The 12,255-nt window shown below is 37.2% G+C and overlaps 2 protein-coding genes across 3 annotated transcripts; one reads left to right on the top strand and one right to left on the bottom strand.

The window, feature by feature from the left end:
* Positions 1 to 1,002: 1,002 nt before the first annotated feature.
* LOC132127291 (caspase-7-like) lies at positions 1,003 to 2,887 on the bottom strand. Its single transcript, XM_059539086.1, has 4 exons — positions 2,617 to 2,887; positions 2,085 to 2,248; positions 1,657 to 1,780; positions 1,003 to 1,567 (listed from the first exon to the last, which is right to left on the bottom strand). The coding sequence occupies exons 1-4, from the start codon at positions 2,834 to 2,836 to the stop codon at positions 1,254 to 1,256; spliced, it is 822 nt and encodes a 273-aa protein (XP_059395069.1). The 5' UTR covers positions 2,837 to 2,887; the 3' UTR covers positions 1,003 to 1,253.
* Positions 2,888 to 4,697: 1,810 nt separating this feature from the next.
* On the top strand, positions 4,698 to 11,527 carry LOC132127497 (RNA/RNP complex-1-interacting phosphatase-like). Of its 2 annotated transcripts, none has more exons than XM_059539397.1 (9): positions 4,698 to 4,844; positions 5,143 to 5,364; positions 5,446 to 5,577; positions 5,756 to 5,879; positions 6,604 to 6,664; positions 6,773 to 6,819; positions 6,901 to 6,976; positions 10,659 to 10,826; positions 10,928 to 11,527. In XM_059539397.1, exons 3-9 carry the CDS (start codon positions 5,503 to 5,505, stop codon positions 11,214 to 11,216), a joined length of 840 nt encoding a protein of 279 aa, XP_059395380.1. In that variant the 5' UTR covers positions 4,698 to 4,844; positions 5,143 to 5,364; positions 5,446 to 5,502; the 3' UTR covers positions 11,217 to 11,527. The 2 variants fall into 2 exon arrangements, with proteins under 2 accessions (XP_059395380.1, XP_059395381.1); XM_059539398.1 differs by having other exon boundaries at positions 4,733 to 4,844; positions 5,124 to 5,364.
* The last annotated feature ends 728 nt before the right edge of the window (positions 11,528 to 12,255 follow it).

Raw genomic sequence — 12,255 nt, 5'->3', positions numbered from 1 at the left:
TCTCACACGCGCCTCTTGGTGGAAGATAGCCTACGTTTATGGTCTCATAAGACCCTGGACAAAAAAATCTGAATTTAAATAATACTGTCTTTGTCAGTTTATTATTATTATTTTCCAGGTTGGGCGTTATTTTATTCATATTATAAATATGAATAGAAATATTGAACATTTAATTTATAGACTAATTAAAAGCAATTTGTTTACAACTCTATTTGAACTGCAAAAAGTGATAATTTTCTGACACAAAATATTGAGTTTAATATCTGATGAATTCTGTGGGCCTTTGATGTTTATCAGTACCTCCTTATCCTTTATGAATGTAAAACCTTAAGCAGACTACATGCAGATTGCTTGTTAGCATTGACGTCTGTTATTCTTGGTACATTGTGTTCTGATTCTTCACGTCAAGAACAAGTTCTTCAGTTCAGTAAAATTATACACGTCTCTCAGGTTAAGATGCTCATAGATAAGTATTGCAGCATCATTCTGGTAGTTCCAGTAGGTAGAGAATCACCAGATACTTAACTGCATATCACAGTCTGTCTAATTCACATACCAGACATTCATTTAATAAGCACATAAGTGCACGTAACAGTCATCACTCTACACACAGTTAAATTAAACCTGGCATTAGTGTTTGTGACCAACAGGCCATGTTGAAATCCTACATGTCTGGATTGGCTGTCAACTCACATCATGAGCACTTGCAGAAGGACAGAGCGTGTAATAAACACTCACACCTTGAAGTACAGTAAATATACCAAGGGCAAGGTATGAATATGATGTAACCTGAGACAAAGAAACCTGGGCATGACTTTAGTTTCGAATTCGATTGGGATCAGGTTTAATGTTACACAAGTGTTTTCCAGAAATGGTGATTCATTAATATGCAGTTGCAACAGAGTTCATGATTTAGAATTTAGTAAAACAATGAGCTTCAAGAATCATCCGGTTTAGGTTTTATTTGAATGTCACATATAATACAGGCACTTAAATAAACACTTCAAAGATTTAGATATATTTCTTTTTTTCCTCAATACTCTTTGAAATGAAACAGAAAATGATTGTTTTACTTTAGGAAAACATATAAAAGGAAGTAGCAAACACAGCACTATAAAACCAACCACATTCTGCATGTTTCGAAACACCTCACTTCCTATTCCCGTGCGACTTTACGTGATTCTTTGTTACCTCATCAAATGAGATAACGTGATGAATCCGTTTCTCCACGTGTTCTTCCAGTCAGTCTCTGTTCAGCTGATGGAGCTCTTCCGTGGTCGACTGGGTTCATCGATAAGCTGTGTGGCTGCAAAGCTCAAGCTCAAATCTTCTGCTGCTGCCATCTTTCTGAACGGGAAAACCTCTCTGGTAAAGCGGGTCACAAAGCAGGGCATCTGTTTCTTGCCGCCCAACACTTTCCCTCTGGATTCAAAGTTGTAGGCCACCTGGAAGTTTATCCGAGTCAGGAGTCTTGTGATCTCCAGATCTGGACCTCCTTCCTCTTCTAGCAACTTACAAAAGATTTGAATCAACTCTGAGCCCAGAGGATGCATGAATGCACCGTAACCTAGAAAACAAATGAATGTGAGTGAAGAACTGAAGAGTTTGAGACTTTACAAACTATGCAAACAATGTGATGGAGTTCATAAATCAGACCTGGAGATGTGGCGTACATGACTGCTGTGTCAATAGGGATGGAAAACAGCTCAGACACGTCCTCTTCCTCTGAGAATGAAGAGTCGGCCGCCACACCTTCATCCAACCCATGCCCTCGACAAGCCTGGGGAGCAGAAAGATATGACCATCAGAAACATTCAAATACTAGCTTTAAGAAAATTCCCAGGTAAAATTATGAAATGATATCTACTTAAATTAAACAAATTAACATTTAAAATTCATGCAGACACTTATTTAATCAGTAAAATATTCAAAAGTTCAAATTCATAACATTTTTAGGCATTAAATGATCAAACAGTACCACAGAGTCAAAGGACTTTTAATGTAATATCAACACAGCCATCGATATTTGCTGAAGTAGGATCTTAAAAATGGTTTGTCTGTGAGAAAGGTTTCACAAAATGTACCTGAATCAAGAAAAGCTTGCTCTTGTCTGCCATTGACGGACCTCCAAAGTAGCTGTAGATCTCAGCCAGTTTCACAGCACGTCCGTCAGCACCGAACACAACACCCTCCTCACCGTGACTGGATATGACGCCCACAAAACAGTCTTTGACCGTCTTCTTGCTCGCTGAGGATGGAGGGCAGAGTTAGTGAGTATTCTGATTGGACAGTGCAAGTTACGTTTCTGTTGTTACCCTAAAAATCTGCGGTCCTAACTGTCATTATAATGTTAGGACTGATTCATAATGGCAAAATCTTACCATACAATATATTTTTCTTTTAATTAATAAAATTATCTAATTGTTTATCAACTAGACTTAACAACAAAAATACTTGGTTAAAAAGCGCTCATGTTAGAGATAAGTTTGCTATTAATTTACTGTTAATCATAAAGAGGAGGTCTTTTCACATAACATGAAATATCACTGCAGATTTGAAACAGCACATTTTATTTATTAGGAAAAACATCAGTACATCATGATGGGCTCACATTACATGCTTTGAAGGCTTCATAGATATCATCTGCATCGATGTCTATTCTGATGTCCACAGAGAAGCCGAGCTTGCTGAGGGTTTTGTGAAGTCTTTGAGTGTCTTTCTTCACGCCGTTTCTCTTGATCAGATCTTCACCTGGGTTGAAGCTCTCCACAGACACTATCAACGCCCTGTTCTTCACAGTCTTATCAGCAGTGAAAGGAAAATTGCAAAAAGGCATGGTCTTCTCTTCTGAACCTCGGTGCAATCAAATCGTGATGGATGAGTTCTCTTAGAAATCCGTCTGCATTCTATACTCTAGTCCAGCCCTTATTTGCATGAAATCATTTCCTCGTTATGGAGAATGCCGCTTCTAGGCAACACCTTTGTGTCATTGCTTCTGTGTTATAAAATGACTGCCAACATAAAAGGGAATAAACCTTTCAGGGTAGTTAATTACTATTATTATTATTATTTTTGGAAATAATTCTCTGTTTATAGCCACACTGTAAAAACAAAGATTATTGAAGTACATTTTACAAGGAAACACATTTCAGTTTTTCCTACTTAAAAATGTGATGTTTAATTCAATGAGCTACATGCCTTTTTTGTAATTATTTGTGAAAACGACTAGCAGTTTCTAAGTTAACATTCTTTCAGATTCTATACACTCATTTTTTTTCAGTGTAGCGTCTTGGTAGCAAATAAGATATTGAGTACCTTTATCATGTTGTAACACTATATGTGGTAAATTGTCATAATGGAAACTTGCATTAAATAGCCAATTATGTGGTTTTTGTTGTAATTTATATATATATATATATATACATATATACATACATATATATATATATATATATATATATATATATGTATATATATATATATATATATTTTTTTTTTTTTTTTCAGTATAAAATTGAAAGACATAATCTGGAGTTCACAGCTATAGACTAAACTGGACACGTGGTTTAGTAGCATGCATCTAATTTATATGATAATTTCACACTGCATTCCCCTCGTCTGTCTTCTTTCTTGGTAAAGAATCAAATTCCCACTGTCTGCGGGTTTCCTTTAGTGTTAAAGTTGTTCTACGTAATGTTCAGGACAACTTACCTCATCTGATCTTAACAATTATCAAGAAGTTAACATAAGCACTGGCCAACAGATACTATAATAAACAAATGATATAAGATTTGAAACCAACCAAAGTCCAACTAGCCAATGATTATATAGTCACAAGTGGTTCCAGAGAAACATTGCTTTAGATTTCTTACATTGCAGCTTTTCCTGTGTGTGCGCCTGACTTCCCCAGTCTGTCAAGTGTTTCCTTGTGTGTGGGAGTTCAGTTCTTTCTTCTTCTACCATGCATTCAAATAGTTCAAGTTTATAATGTTTACTCATTGTTATCAAGTTACTCAAAATAATATTCAGAGCCATATTCATTCTTGCACTCTAAAAAGTGTAAAAGTAAATTTAGTTATATTAATATATATTAATGATTCATTTATTACTCGATTAAAAAGTGTTGAAGGGATAAAGTGAGCGGTATGGAGCGACCCCAAACTGACTGGGATCTTATTTACACCCCTTTAACCTTCATCCTTCCTTTTTTTTCTGAGTGGCACAAGACTTTTGTGACTTTTGTTCCATTTGAATTTGGAACAGAGGCTCATGCCCATTCAAACCTTTACGAAAATGAACCATGGTTTTACTGTAGTAAACGTGTAGTAGGCCTAACCCTGTTTTTTTGTTTTGTTTTTTGAGCCAAGTGGATTTAGAATGCACCTTCCAAAAAACAAATTATATATATATATATATATATATATATATATATATATATATATATATATATATATATATATATATATATATATTATTTTTATTTTATTTATTTATTTTTTTTTTTTTATACAATCCCACCGGCGTGATAAGAATGGGAATCTGATTTTGCGCTTTCGCTGGCTTTTTTATATTTATCGTCCTTGGTGTGAACAGCGCTTTACAATTTTATAATCGGAAGACAACGGTCATTTTATACAGTTGGCGGCTGTTACATAAAAATATTCCACAAGCAGAAAGCAAGCCTCGAATGACCATCCAAGCGCTTCAGTTGTGGTCGGGCTGTAGGTTCACCTCCCGGCCTGAGCGTGGCGGCAGAGCGCGCAGTTCCCAGCAGATGAATTACGTCAGCTGGAGCAGGGCACGCTACTGTGTCGGTAACGTGGAAGTGGGAGAATCTTACAGAGGTAACGTTAGTGGTTTACTTTTCAGTAAAATGTATTATTCTTTATTGTATTTAATTATAATATATGTTGTGATGGAATACGAGGCGTGAACACGCTTAAAGAGACTGATTAAGCCAGTAACTTATCTGTTAAATGAAGTTTGTTTTGGTCATAGCGAAACCGAACCGGTGTCTGATACTTATATGTATCTCTCATATCTGACACGTAAACAAACTCATTCTTAAATAGTTCATGTTTTAGAGTTTGTACGAGTTCTGCTTACGATGTGTATGCAATCAGACACAGCTGTGTTTTGCAGAAGTGTATGGGCCAAGCAGCTGCTGTGAAGACATGCCTGCAAAAAAGAAAAATGCAGTTCCTGACAGGCTAGTTTTTTTATAACTTCGTTCATTAACTGAAGTTAAGCTTCAAGGATTGTTTGCTAAAGTTGTGTGTCTCCTTTAGATGGACAGAGTATACAGCAGTGGGTAAACGGATCCCTGGAACTCGCTTCATCGCCTTTAAAGTCCCCTTAAAACAGGTCTGAAGACATTGACAAATCCTCCACCTGTTTGAAATGTGTGTGAGAGCTTAGATTTAATTCCAGTGCTTTTTGTCGTAGTCTTTCAGATATCATTTAAAGCAGTCAGAAGTCTTTGGACCGTTTGATCTTGTGCGAATGTTGGAGAAGGAAGGACAAGAACTGGGTCTCATCATCGATCTGACCTTCACAACTCGCTATTACAAAGTAGAGGTAGGGATTGCAGACTAAATAAATAGCTAATCACATTTTCTCCTCATGAAGGTGTAAACAGCTCCTCCCTGCTGGAGAATCCAGCTTAACGAGATTGGAGTTTGTGTTTTTTTTTTGTCAGGGTGGAGGGACGTGGTTGTATTTATTGTCTCTAAATGTGTGATTGTGTTTGTTTCAGGATTTGCCAAACACATTGTACCATCTGAAGATCTTCACAGCAGGGCATGAAGTGCCAAACGATGCCACGATTCTCAGCTTCAAGAAGGCCGTCAGGCATTTTCTGCGTGATAATGAAAACAATGGTAAGTTATAGTTAAGTAAATTAATGAGGTGAAAACCAAAATTACTTTAATTCACAACCATCCAAAGGTTTGGGGTTTAGTAAGATCTTTTAAAATGTTATTGAAAAAAAAAGACTAGTATGCTCACCAAGACTGCATTTATTTAATCAGAAATACAGTAAAAATTCTGAAATAGTATTACAATTTAAAAGAACTACTTTCCATTTGAATGTATTTTAAAATATAATTTATTACTGTGATGGTAAATATGAATATTTTCAGCAGCCATTACTTCAGTATCATATGATCCTTCAGAAGTTGTTCTTCTAACATGCTGATTTGATACTCCAAAAATGTATTTTTATTATTAATGTTGAAAACAGTTGTGCTGCTTAATATTTGTATGGATTTCAGGGTTTCTTGATTAATAGAAAGTAAAAGAAATTAACATTTATTAGAAATTGATATCTTTTGTAACATGATAAATGTCACTTTTGATTAATTTAATGCATCCTTGCTGAATAAAAATATATATATATATATATATTTTTTTTAACAGCAGTGAATGTTCCTGGTTGTATAGTGAACAATTCATCAATGCATGTCATTCAAAAAAACAAATAATGCTCATCAAAATGCAAACATTTTGAATGCTGTTCTTATTTTATTTTAACAACCATCCTAATGTTTAATATCTCGTTTCACTGAGAAAAATTTCATTTATATGTTTAACTTTTTTTAACAGATAAGCTGATTGGTGTTCATTGCACGCATGGTTTGAACCGCACCGGCTATTTAATATGTCGGTGAGTAAAATTAATTTCTTTTTGCTCTTTTTCCATATTCAAGATCTCTTAACCTTGTCTTCAGACGAGTACATCCAGCAGTTGTCACTGTTAAATATTGTGTCATAGATACCTAATCGATGTTGATGGGATGAACCCCCAAAAAGCGATTGATTGTAAGTAAGCTCACTTAAACTTACTGTATGTATTTGCATGCTTTTAGGTATTTTTATTTGAATGCTCTGATTTCTTCCAAGTATTCAATGAATCAAGGGGACACTCAATTGAGAGGCAGAATTATCTTGAAGACCTGAGGATGGGGCACAAGAGAAGGTGAGCTCTTCTGCATGTCATAAGAGCCATGTAAAGCAGAATCAGAATCAGAATGAGCTTTATTGCCAGGTATGTTTACACATACGAGGAATTTGTTTTCGTGACAGAAGCTCCGCAGTACAACAGAATGACAGCGACAGAACATAAAACACATAATAAAAGAATATAAAAATACAAAAAATACAAATAAGTAGATTTGACAAAGTAGAAATGACAATATACAAATTGACAATTGTAGGCAGGTATATTCCAAAAATGCAGTTATGTATGTACATGTATATTATGTGCAAAATTTAAGTGTATACTAAGTATGTGTGTTAGATAAATTAAGTGTATGTGTATATAAATATAAAGTGTAGTGTGTTCAGTGTGTATCAGCTGTTCATAAGATGGATTGCCTGAGGGAAGAAACTGTTCCTGTGTCTGGTCGTTCTGGTGCTCAGTGCTCTGTAGCGTCGACCAGATGGCAACAGTTCAAAGAGGGAGTGTGTTGGATGTGAGGGGTCCAGAGTGATTCTAACAGCCCTTTTGCTCACTCTGGATAAGTACAGTTCTTGAATAGATGGGAGAGTTGAACCGATGATTCGCTCAGCAGTCCGAACTACCCTCTGTAGTCTTCTGAGGTCAGATTTAGAAGCTGAGCTGAACCAGACAGTTACTGAAGTGCAGAGGATGGATTCGATGATGGTGGAGTAGAACTGTTTCAGCAGATCCTGTGGCAGGTTAAACTTCCTCAGCTGGCGAAGGAAGTACAACCTCTGCTGGGCCTTTTTCACAATGGAGTCAATGTGAATGTCCCACTTCAGGTCCTGAGAGATAGTGGTGCCCAGGAACCTGAATGACTCCACTGCAGTCACAGTGCTGTTCATGATGGTGAGTGGGGGGAGTGCAGGGGGGTTTCTCCTGAAGTCCACAGTCATCTCCACTGTTTTGAGCGTGTTAAGCTCCAGGTTGTTGAGAGTGCACCAGACAGCCAGCTCTTTAACCTCCTGCCTGTAAGCAGACTCGTCACTGTCCTGAATGAGGCCGATGAGTGTGGTGTCGTCTGCAAACTTCAGGAGCTTGACAGAGGGGTCCTTAGATGTGCAGTCATTAGTGTACAGGGAGAAGAGCAGTGGGGAGAGAACGCAGCCCTGGGGAGCTCCGATGCTGATTGTACAGGTGCTGGATGTGTATTTTCCCAGCCTCACTAGCTGCTGCCTGTCTGTCAGGAAGCTGTTGATCCACTGACAGACGGAGGTGGGCACGGAGAGCTGAGTTAGCTTGGGCAGGAGGAGGTTTGGCATGATCGTGTTAAAAGCCGAGCTGAAGTCCACAAACAGGATCCTCACATAGGTTCCCGGTCTGTCTAGGTGTCGCAGAACATAATGCAGTCCGATGTTTACTGCATTGTCCACAGACCTGTTTGCTCTGTAGGCAAACTGAAGAGGATCTAGCAAGGGTCCAGTGATGTCTTTCAGGTGGGCCAGCACCAGTTTTTCAAATGACTTCATGACTACGGATGTTAAAGCCACAGGCCTGTAGTCATTTAGTCCTGTAATTTTGGATTTCTTTGGGATGGGGATGATGGTGGAGCGTTTGAAGCATGAAGGGACTTCGCACAGCTCCAGCGATCTGTTGAAGATCTTTGTGAAGATGGGGGCCAGCTGGTCAGCACAGGATTTCAGACAGGCTGGTGTAACACAATCTGGGCCTGGTGCTTTTTTCCTTTTCTGCTTCCGGAAGACCTGGCGCACCGCATCCTCGCTGATCTGTATTGCAGGTGTGGGGGAGAGGGGGGATGCAGGATGTGTGAATGGTGAGAGTGCTTGATTGGAGAGGTGTTCAGGATGGGTTGCAGGAGCTGTTAATGGTGTAAACGACTGTTTGGAGAGGTGTTTAGGATGGGTTGCAGGAGCTGTTAATGGTGTGAACGGTTGTGTGGAGAGGTGTTCAGGGCAGGTGATGGATGTTCTTTCAAACCTGCAGTAAAACTCGTTCAGATCGTCTGCCAGTCGTTGATTCTCCACAGTGCTGGGGGGTGGTGTCTTGTAATTGGTGATCTTCTTTAGACTTTTCCACACTGATGCGGAGTCGTTCGAAGTGAACTGAGTCCTTATTTTTTCAGAATAATTCCTCTTTGCCACTCTGATCTCCTTTTCCAGTATGTATTTAGCCTGTTTATACAAGACATTGTCCCCCTTCACGTAAGCATATTCTTTGGCATGACGGAGTTGTCTGAGTTTTGCAGTGAACCACGTTTTGTCATTGTTGTAATTTAGTTGAGTCTTGGTAGGAATACACATATCCTCACAGAAACTGATATATGATGTTACGGTCTCTGTGAGTTCATCCAGATCGGTGGAAGCAGCTTCAAAAACACTCCAATCAGTGAGGTCAAAACAAGATTGTAAATCCTGCTCTGCTTCATTAGTCCATCTTTTTACAGTCCTTAATACAGGTTTAGCTGATTTTAGTTTCTGCCTGTAGGTCGGTATAAGATGAACCAGAAGGTGATCAGAACGTCCCAAAGCTGCTCTTGGAACAGAGTGATATGCATCCTTTATTGTTGTGTAACAGTGATCCAATATATTACTGTCTCTGGTGGGACAGGTAACATGCTGTCTGTATTTTGGCAGTTCACGGGAGAGATTGGCTTTATTAAAGTCCCCAAGAATGATTAAAACAGAGTCCGGGTGTTGTTGTTCTGTGTCTGTGATCTGATCAGCGAGTTTCTGTAAAGCACACTGTATTATATTTAATGCATGACTTTTTAAGGTCTCTAAATTGTCAGCATGATTAAAACTAATCTACTACATGCCTTGGTGCTTAGTTTAGAACTTTTTTTAGCAAGTAAAAGGCCTTTTAGTAGCAATATAGAAATGTTCAGGTCATGGTACACACATTTTTTTTTCTTTGTAATCTTTACCACTTTTTAAAAAGTAAACGTAAGAACTTTTATTTTGTTTGTAATATCCAAGATAAACATTTGCTGGCCTGAAACAACTTATGGTTACTTGATTATTCATACACCATTTTTTGTTTCTCAGAAAAATCATGTGACTATCAATTATGATCATCAGTCTTTTAAGAAATGTTTGTTCATCTCTTAATCATCATTGTATTGGATTGCATTATGTTTTGCCTCCCACAATAAAAACTAAGCATTTATTATCATCTTACTAAGATGACAAGTGATATTTATATGCATTTTATGCAAGTAGTCAGTTATGCGGTTACATTATTTACATTACATGTTATCAGAATTTCATGCTTTTGACCATATAAATACCATATTAATATCATAACTTCACCAAATTTTATATATTTGTATATGTTCCTGTTGCTCAGTTTTAGAGCATTGCGTTAGAAGCGCAAAAGGTTGTGGGTTCAATTCCCAGGGAACAAACTGTATAACCTGAATGCACAGTAAGTTGCTTTGGATAAAAGCATCTGCTAATTGCATAAATATAAATGCATAAATTTGCTCAGTTTTTTTCCTCCTCGATTGAGTTTCATATTTTCAATATGTCCTACTATATGAGCCATAAAAACTCCTAATGTATCGAATATGATACAAAACATAACACACATGCAGACTTTTTTAGATTTTATTTTATAATTTGTCTAAATGTTCAGTCAACTGTTCCATTTAAAAAAAAAAGATGACTTATTGAAATTAACGTTGCAATTTTTTGTGCAGCAATGATGGAATGGAGGAACCAGTCCAAGAACCCACCCAGGGACTTGCAAACGAGCCACAAGATGCTCATCATCATCATCATCATCGAAGGGAACAGCATAACCATGATCCTTTTTTTAATGGACAAGGGCATCACCCATGGCACGGGGAACCCCAGAATCAGTTTTCGTAAGCTCAAATCATCAAATCTTTAGACAATATGATATAAAAATGGTCGATCTTCCTGGATGAAAGCTGTTTCTTTACTCAATCTCACAATTTCTTCTCAGACCGTTTCACCAGAAGAACAACATGACTTGGTTCAGACCACCTGAGCAGCAGTTCTTCCGTCCGCCCTTGATTCCTCAACCACCGCAGGGCGTGAGACCCTGTTTTCCCAACCAGAGTGTCAGAGAATTTCACTCGGGACATTATCCACCTCCGCTTCCCTTCGACAGGTTTGACCAGCCATTCCAGAATCCAGGCGCGCCTCCAGGGGGATCCACGAGACCTCCAGGGCATCACCGAAAACCTCGATATAGACACAGAAAAGGTCCGAAAGATAGGACTCCTCGGTGAAACAAAGAGACTTCACATTTTCAACCTGAACTGCTGGACTGCTTTTTCTGAACACAAACAGCCAGTCCAATGGTTAAATGTTTCTCTCTGTGGAGGAACCATACTTTTTCTTCGATGAATTTGGTCTCCTAAAGAGGTCGACTATTTTATTAGACTCTAATTATTTTACTACTAGGTTTTGTCATGGTTATCTGTTAGAAGTTCATTTTATCCAGCAAATATAATTCACACACATAATCTATAACTGCTGCTGATCTATCTTTCCTTTTGTTTTAAATGAAGTGAAATATTAAACTGCATTGCAAGTGCAATTACAGTTGTTTTATTATCTTTTATTATATTTTACATATTTTGTATTTTTTTTTTTTTATCAGTTAAAATATTCTTGCTGTTGTGATCTATTATTTAGGCTGCAAGTCTACATTTTAGATGTTCTCCGTGATCCGAGAGAACCCAGGTCGAGATAATAATAATTCCTTATATTTATATAGTGCTTTTCTAGGCACTCAAAGTGCTTAATCAACCTAATAAAAGGTTTAAATGCACAATCGCTTGTAATTATGCAAAACCTTTTCTTATGGTTTTAGAAAACTTGATAATAATAAGTAGCAGATATCTGGGCATCACAACTGTGAATGACCGAAATTTTTTATTTAAATATACGAAACTAATTGCTGTTTTTGTGGAATATTACAAAAAGTTCTTTAATTTAGTTATAAGTTATTTTAATAATTATTTGACATTAAAAATGTACAATATAATACTCGAGTACAATTACATGTATAAAGAGAGCTAGAGAATATGACTAACCTTTTTAACATTGGTCAATTTAAATCTTAGATTTTCATAATTATTTAAAAATGTAAGAATTTAGTTGTTTTTAAATACAATTTTACCTCGAATAGACGTTAGCAACAAATTTCAGTATTTTGGTTAAAAATATATAAAACTGTGTCTTCTGTGTAAAATTAAAAGAAACAGCATTCATGTACTTTTGTAGCGGTACATACGTTCGAGATTTTTTTTTTTTTTATCTTTT

The sequence above is a fragment of the Carassius carassius genome, chromosome 45 (assembly GCF_963082965.1).
Source record: "Carassius carassius chromosome 45, fCarCar2.1, whole genome shotgun sequence".
NCBI lineage: Eukaryota > Metazoa > Chordata > Actinopteri > Cypriniformes > Cyprinidae > Carassius > Carassius carassius.
Note: the sequence above shows the minus strand (reverse complement) of the source record. Positions and strands in the feature narration are given on the sequence as shown.

What these genes read in the sequence shown, in the direction of transcription:
- LOC132127291 (XM_059539086.1), bottom strand. Translation starts at nt 2,836, where the DNA reads ATGCCTTTTTGCAATTTTCCTTTCACTGCTGATAAGACTGTGAAGAAC. An exon ending in CTATGAAGCCTTCAAAGCAT is followed by an intron (nt 2,249 to 2,616) that starts GTAATGTGAGCC and finishes CTCCATCCTCAG; the next exon opens with CGAGCAAGAAGACGGTCAAA. An exon ending in GCAAGCTTTTCTTGATTCAG is followed by an intron (nt 1,781 to 2,084) that starts GTACATTTTGTG and finishes TCTGCTCCCCAG; the next exon opens with GCTTGTCGAGGGCATGGGTT.
- LOC132127497 (XM_059539397.1), top strand. Translation starts at nt 5,503, where the DNA reads ATGTTGGAGAAGGAAGGACAAGAACTGGGTCTCATCATCGATCTGACC. An exon ending in GCGTGATAATGAAAACAATG is followed by an intron (nt 5,880 to 6,603) that starts GTAAGTTATAGT and finishes TTTTTTTAACAG; the next exon opens with ATAAGCTGATTGGTGTTCAT. An exon ending in AGGATGGGGCACAAGAGAAG is followed by an intron (nt 6,977 to 10,658) that starts GTGAGCTCTTCT and finishes TTTTTTGTGCAG; the next exon opens with CAATGATGGAATGGAGGAAC.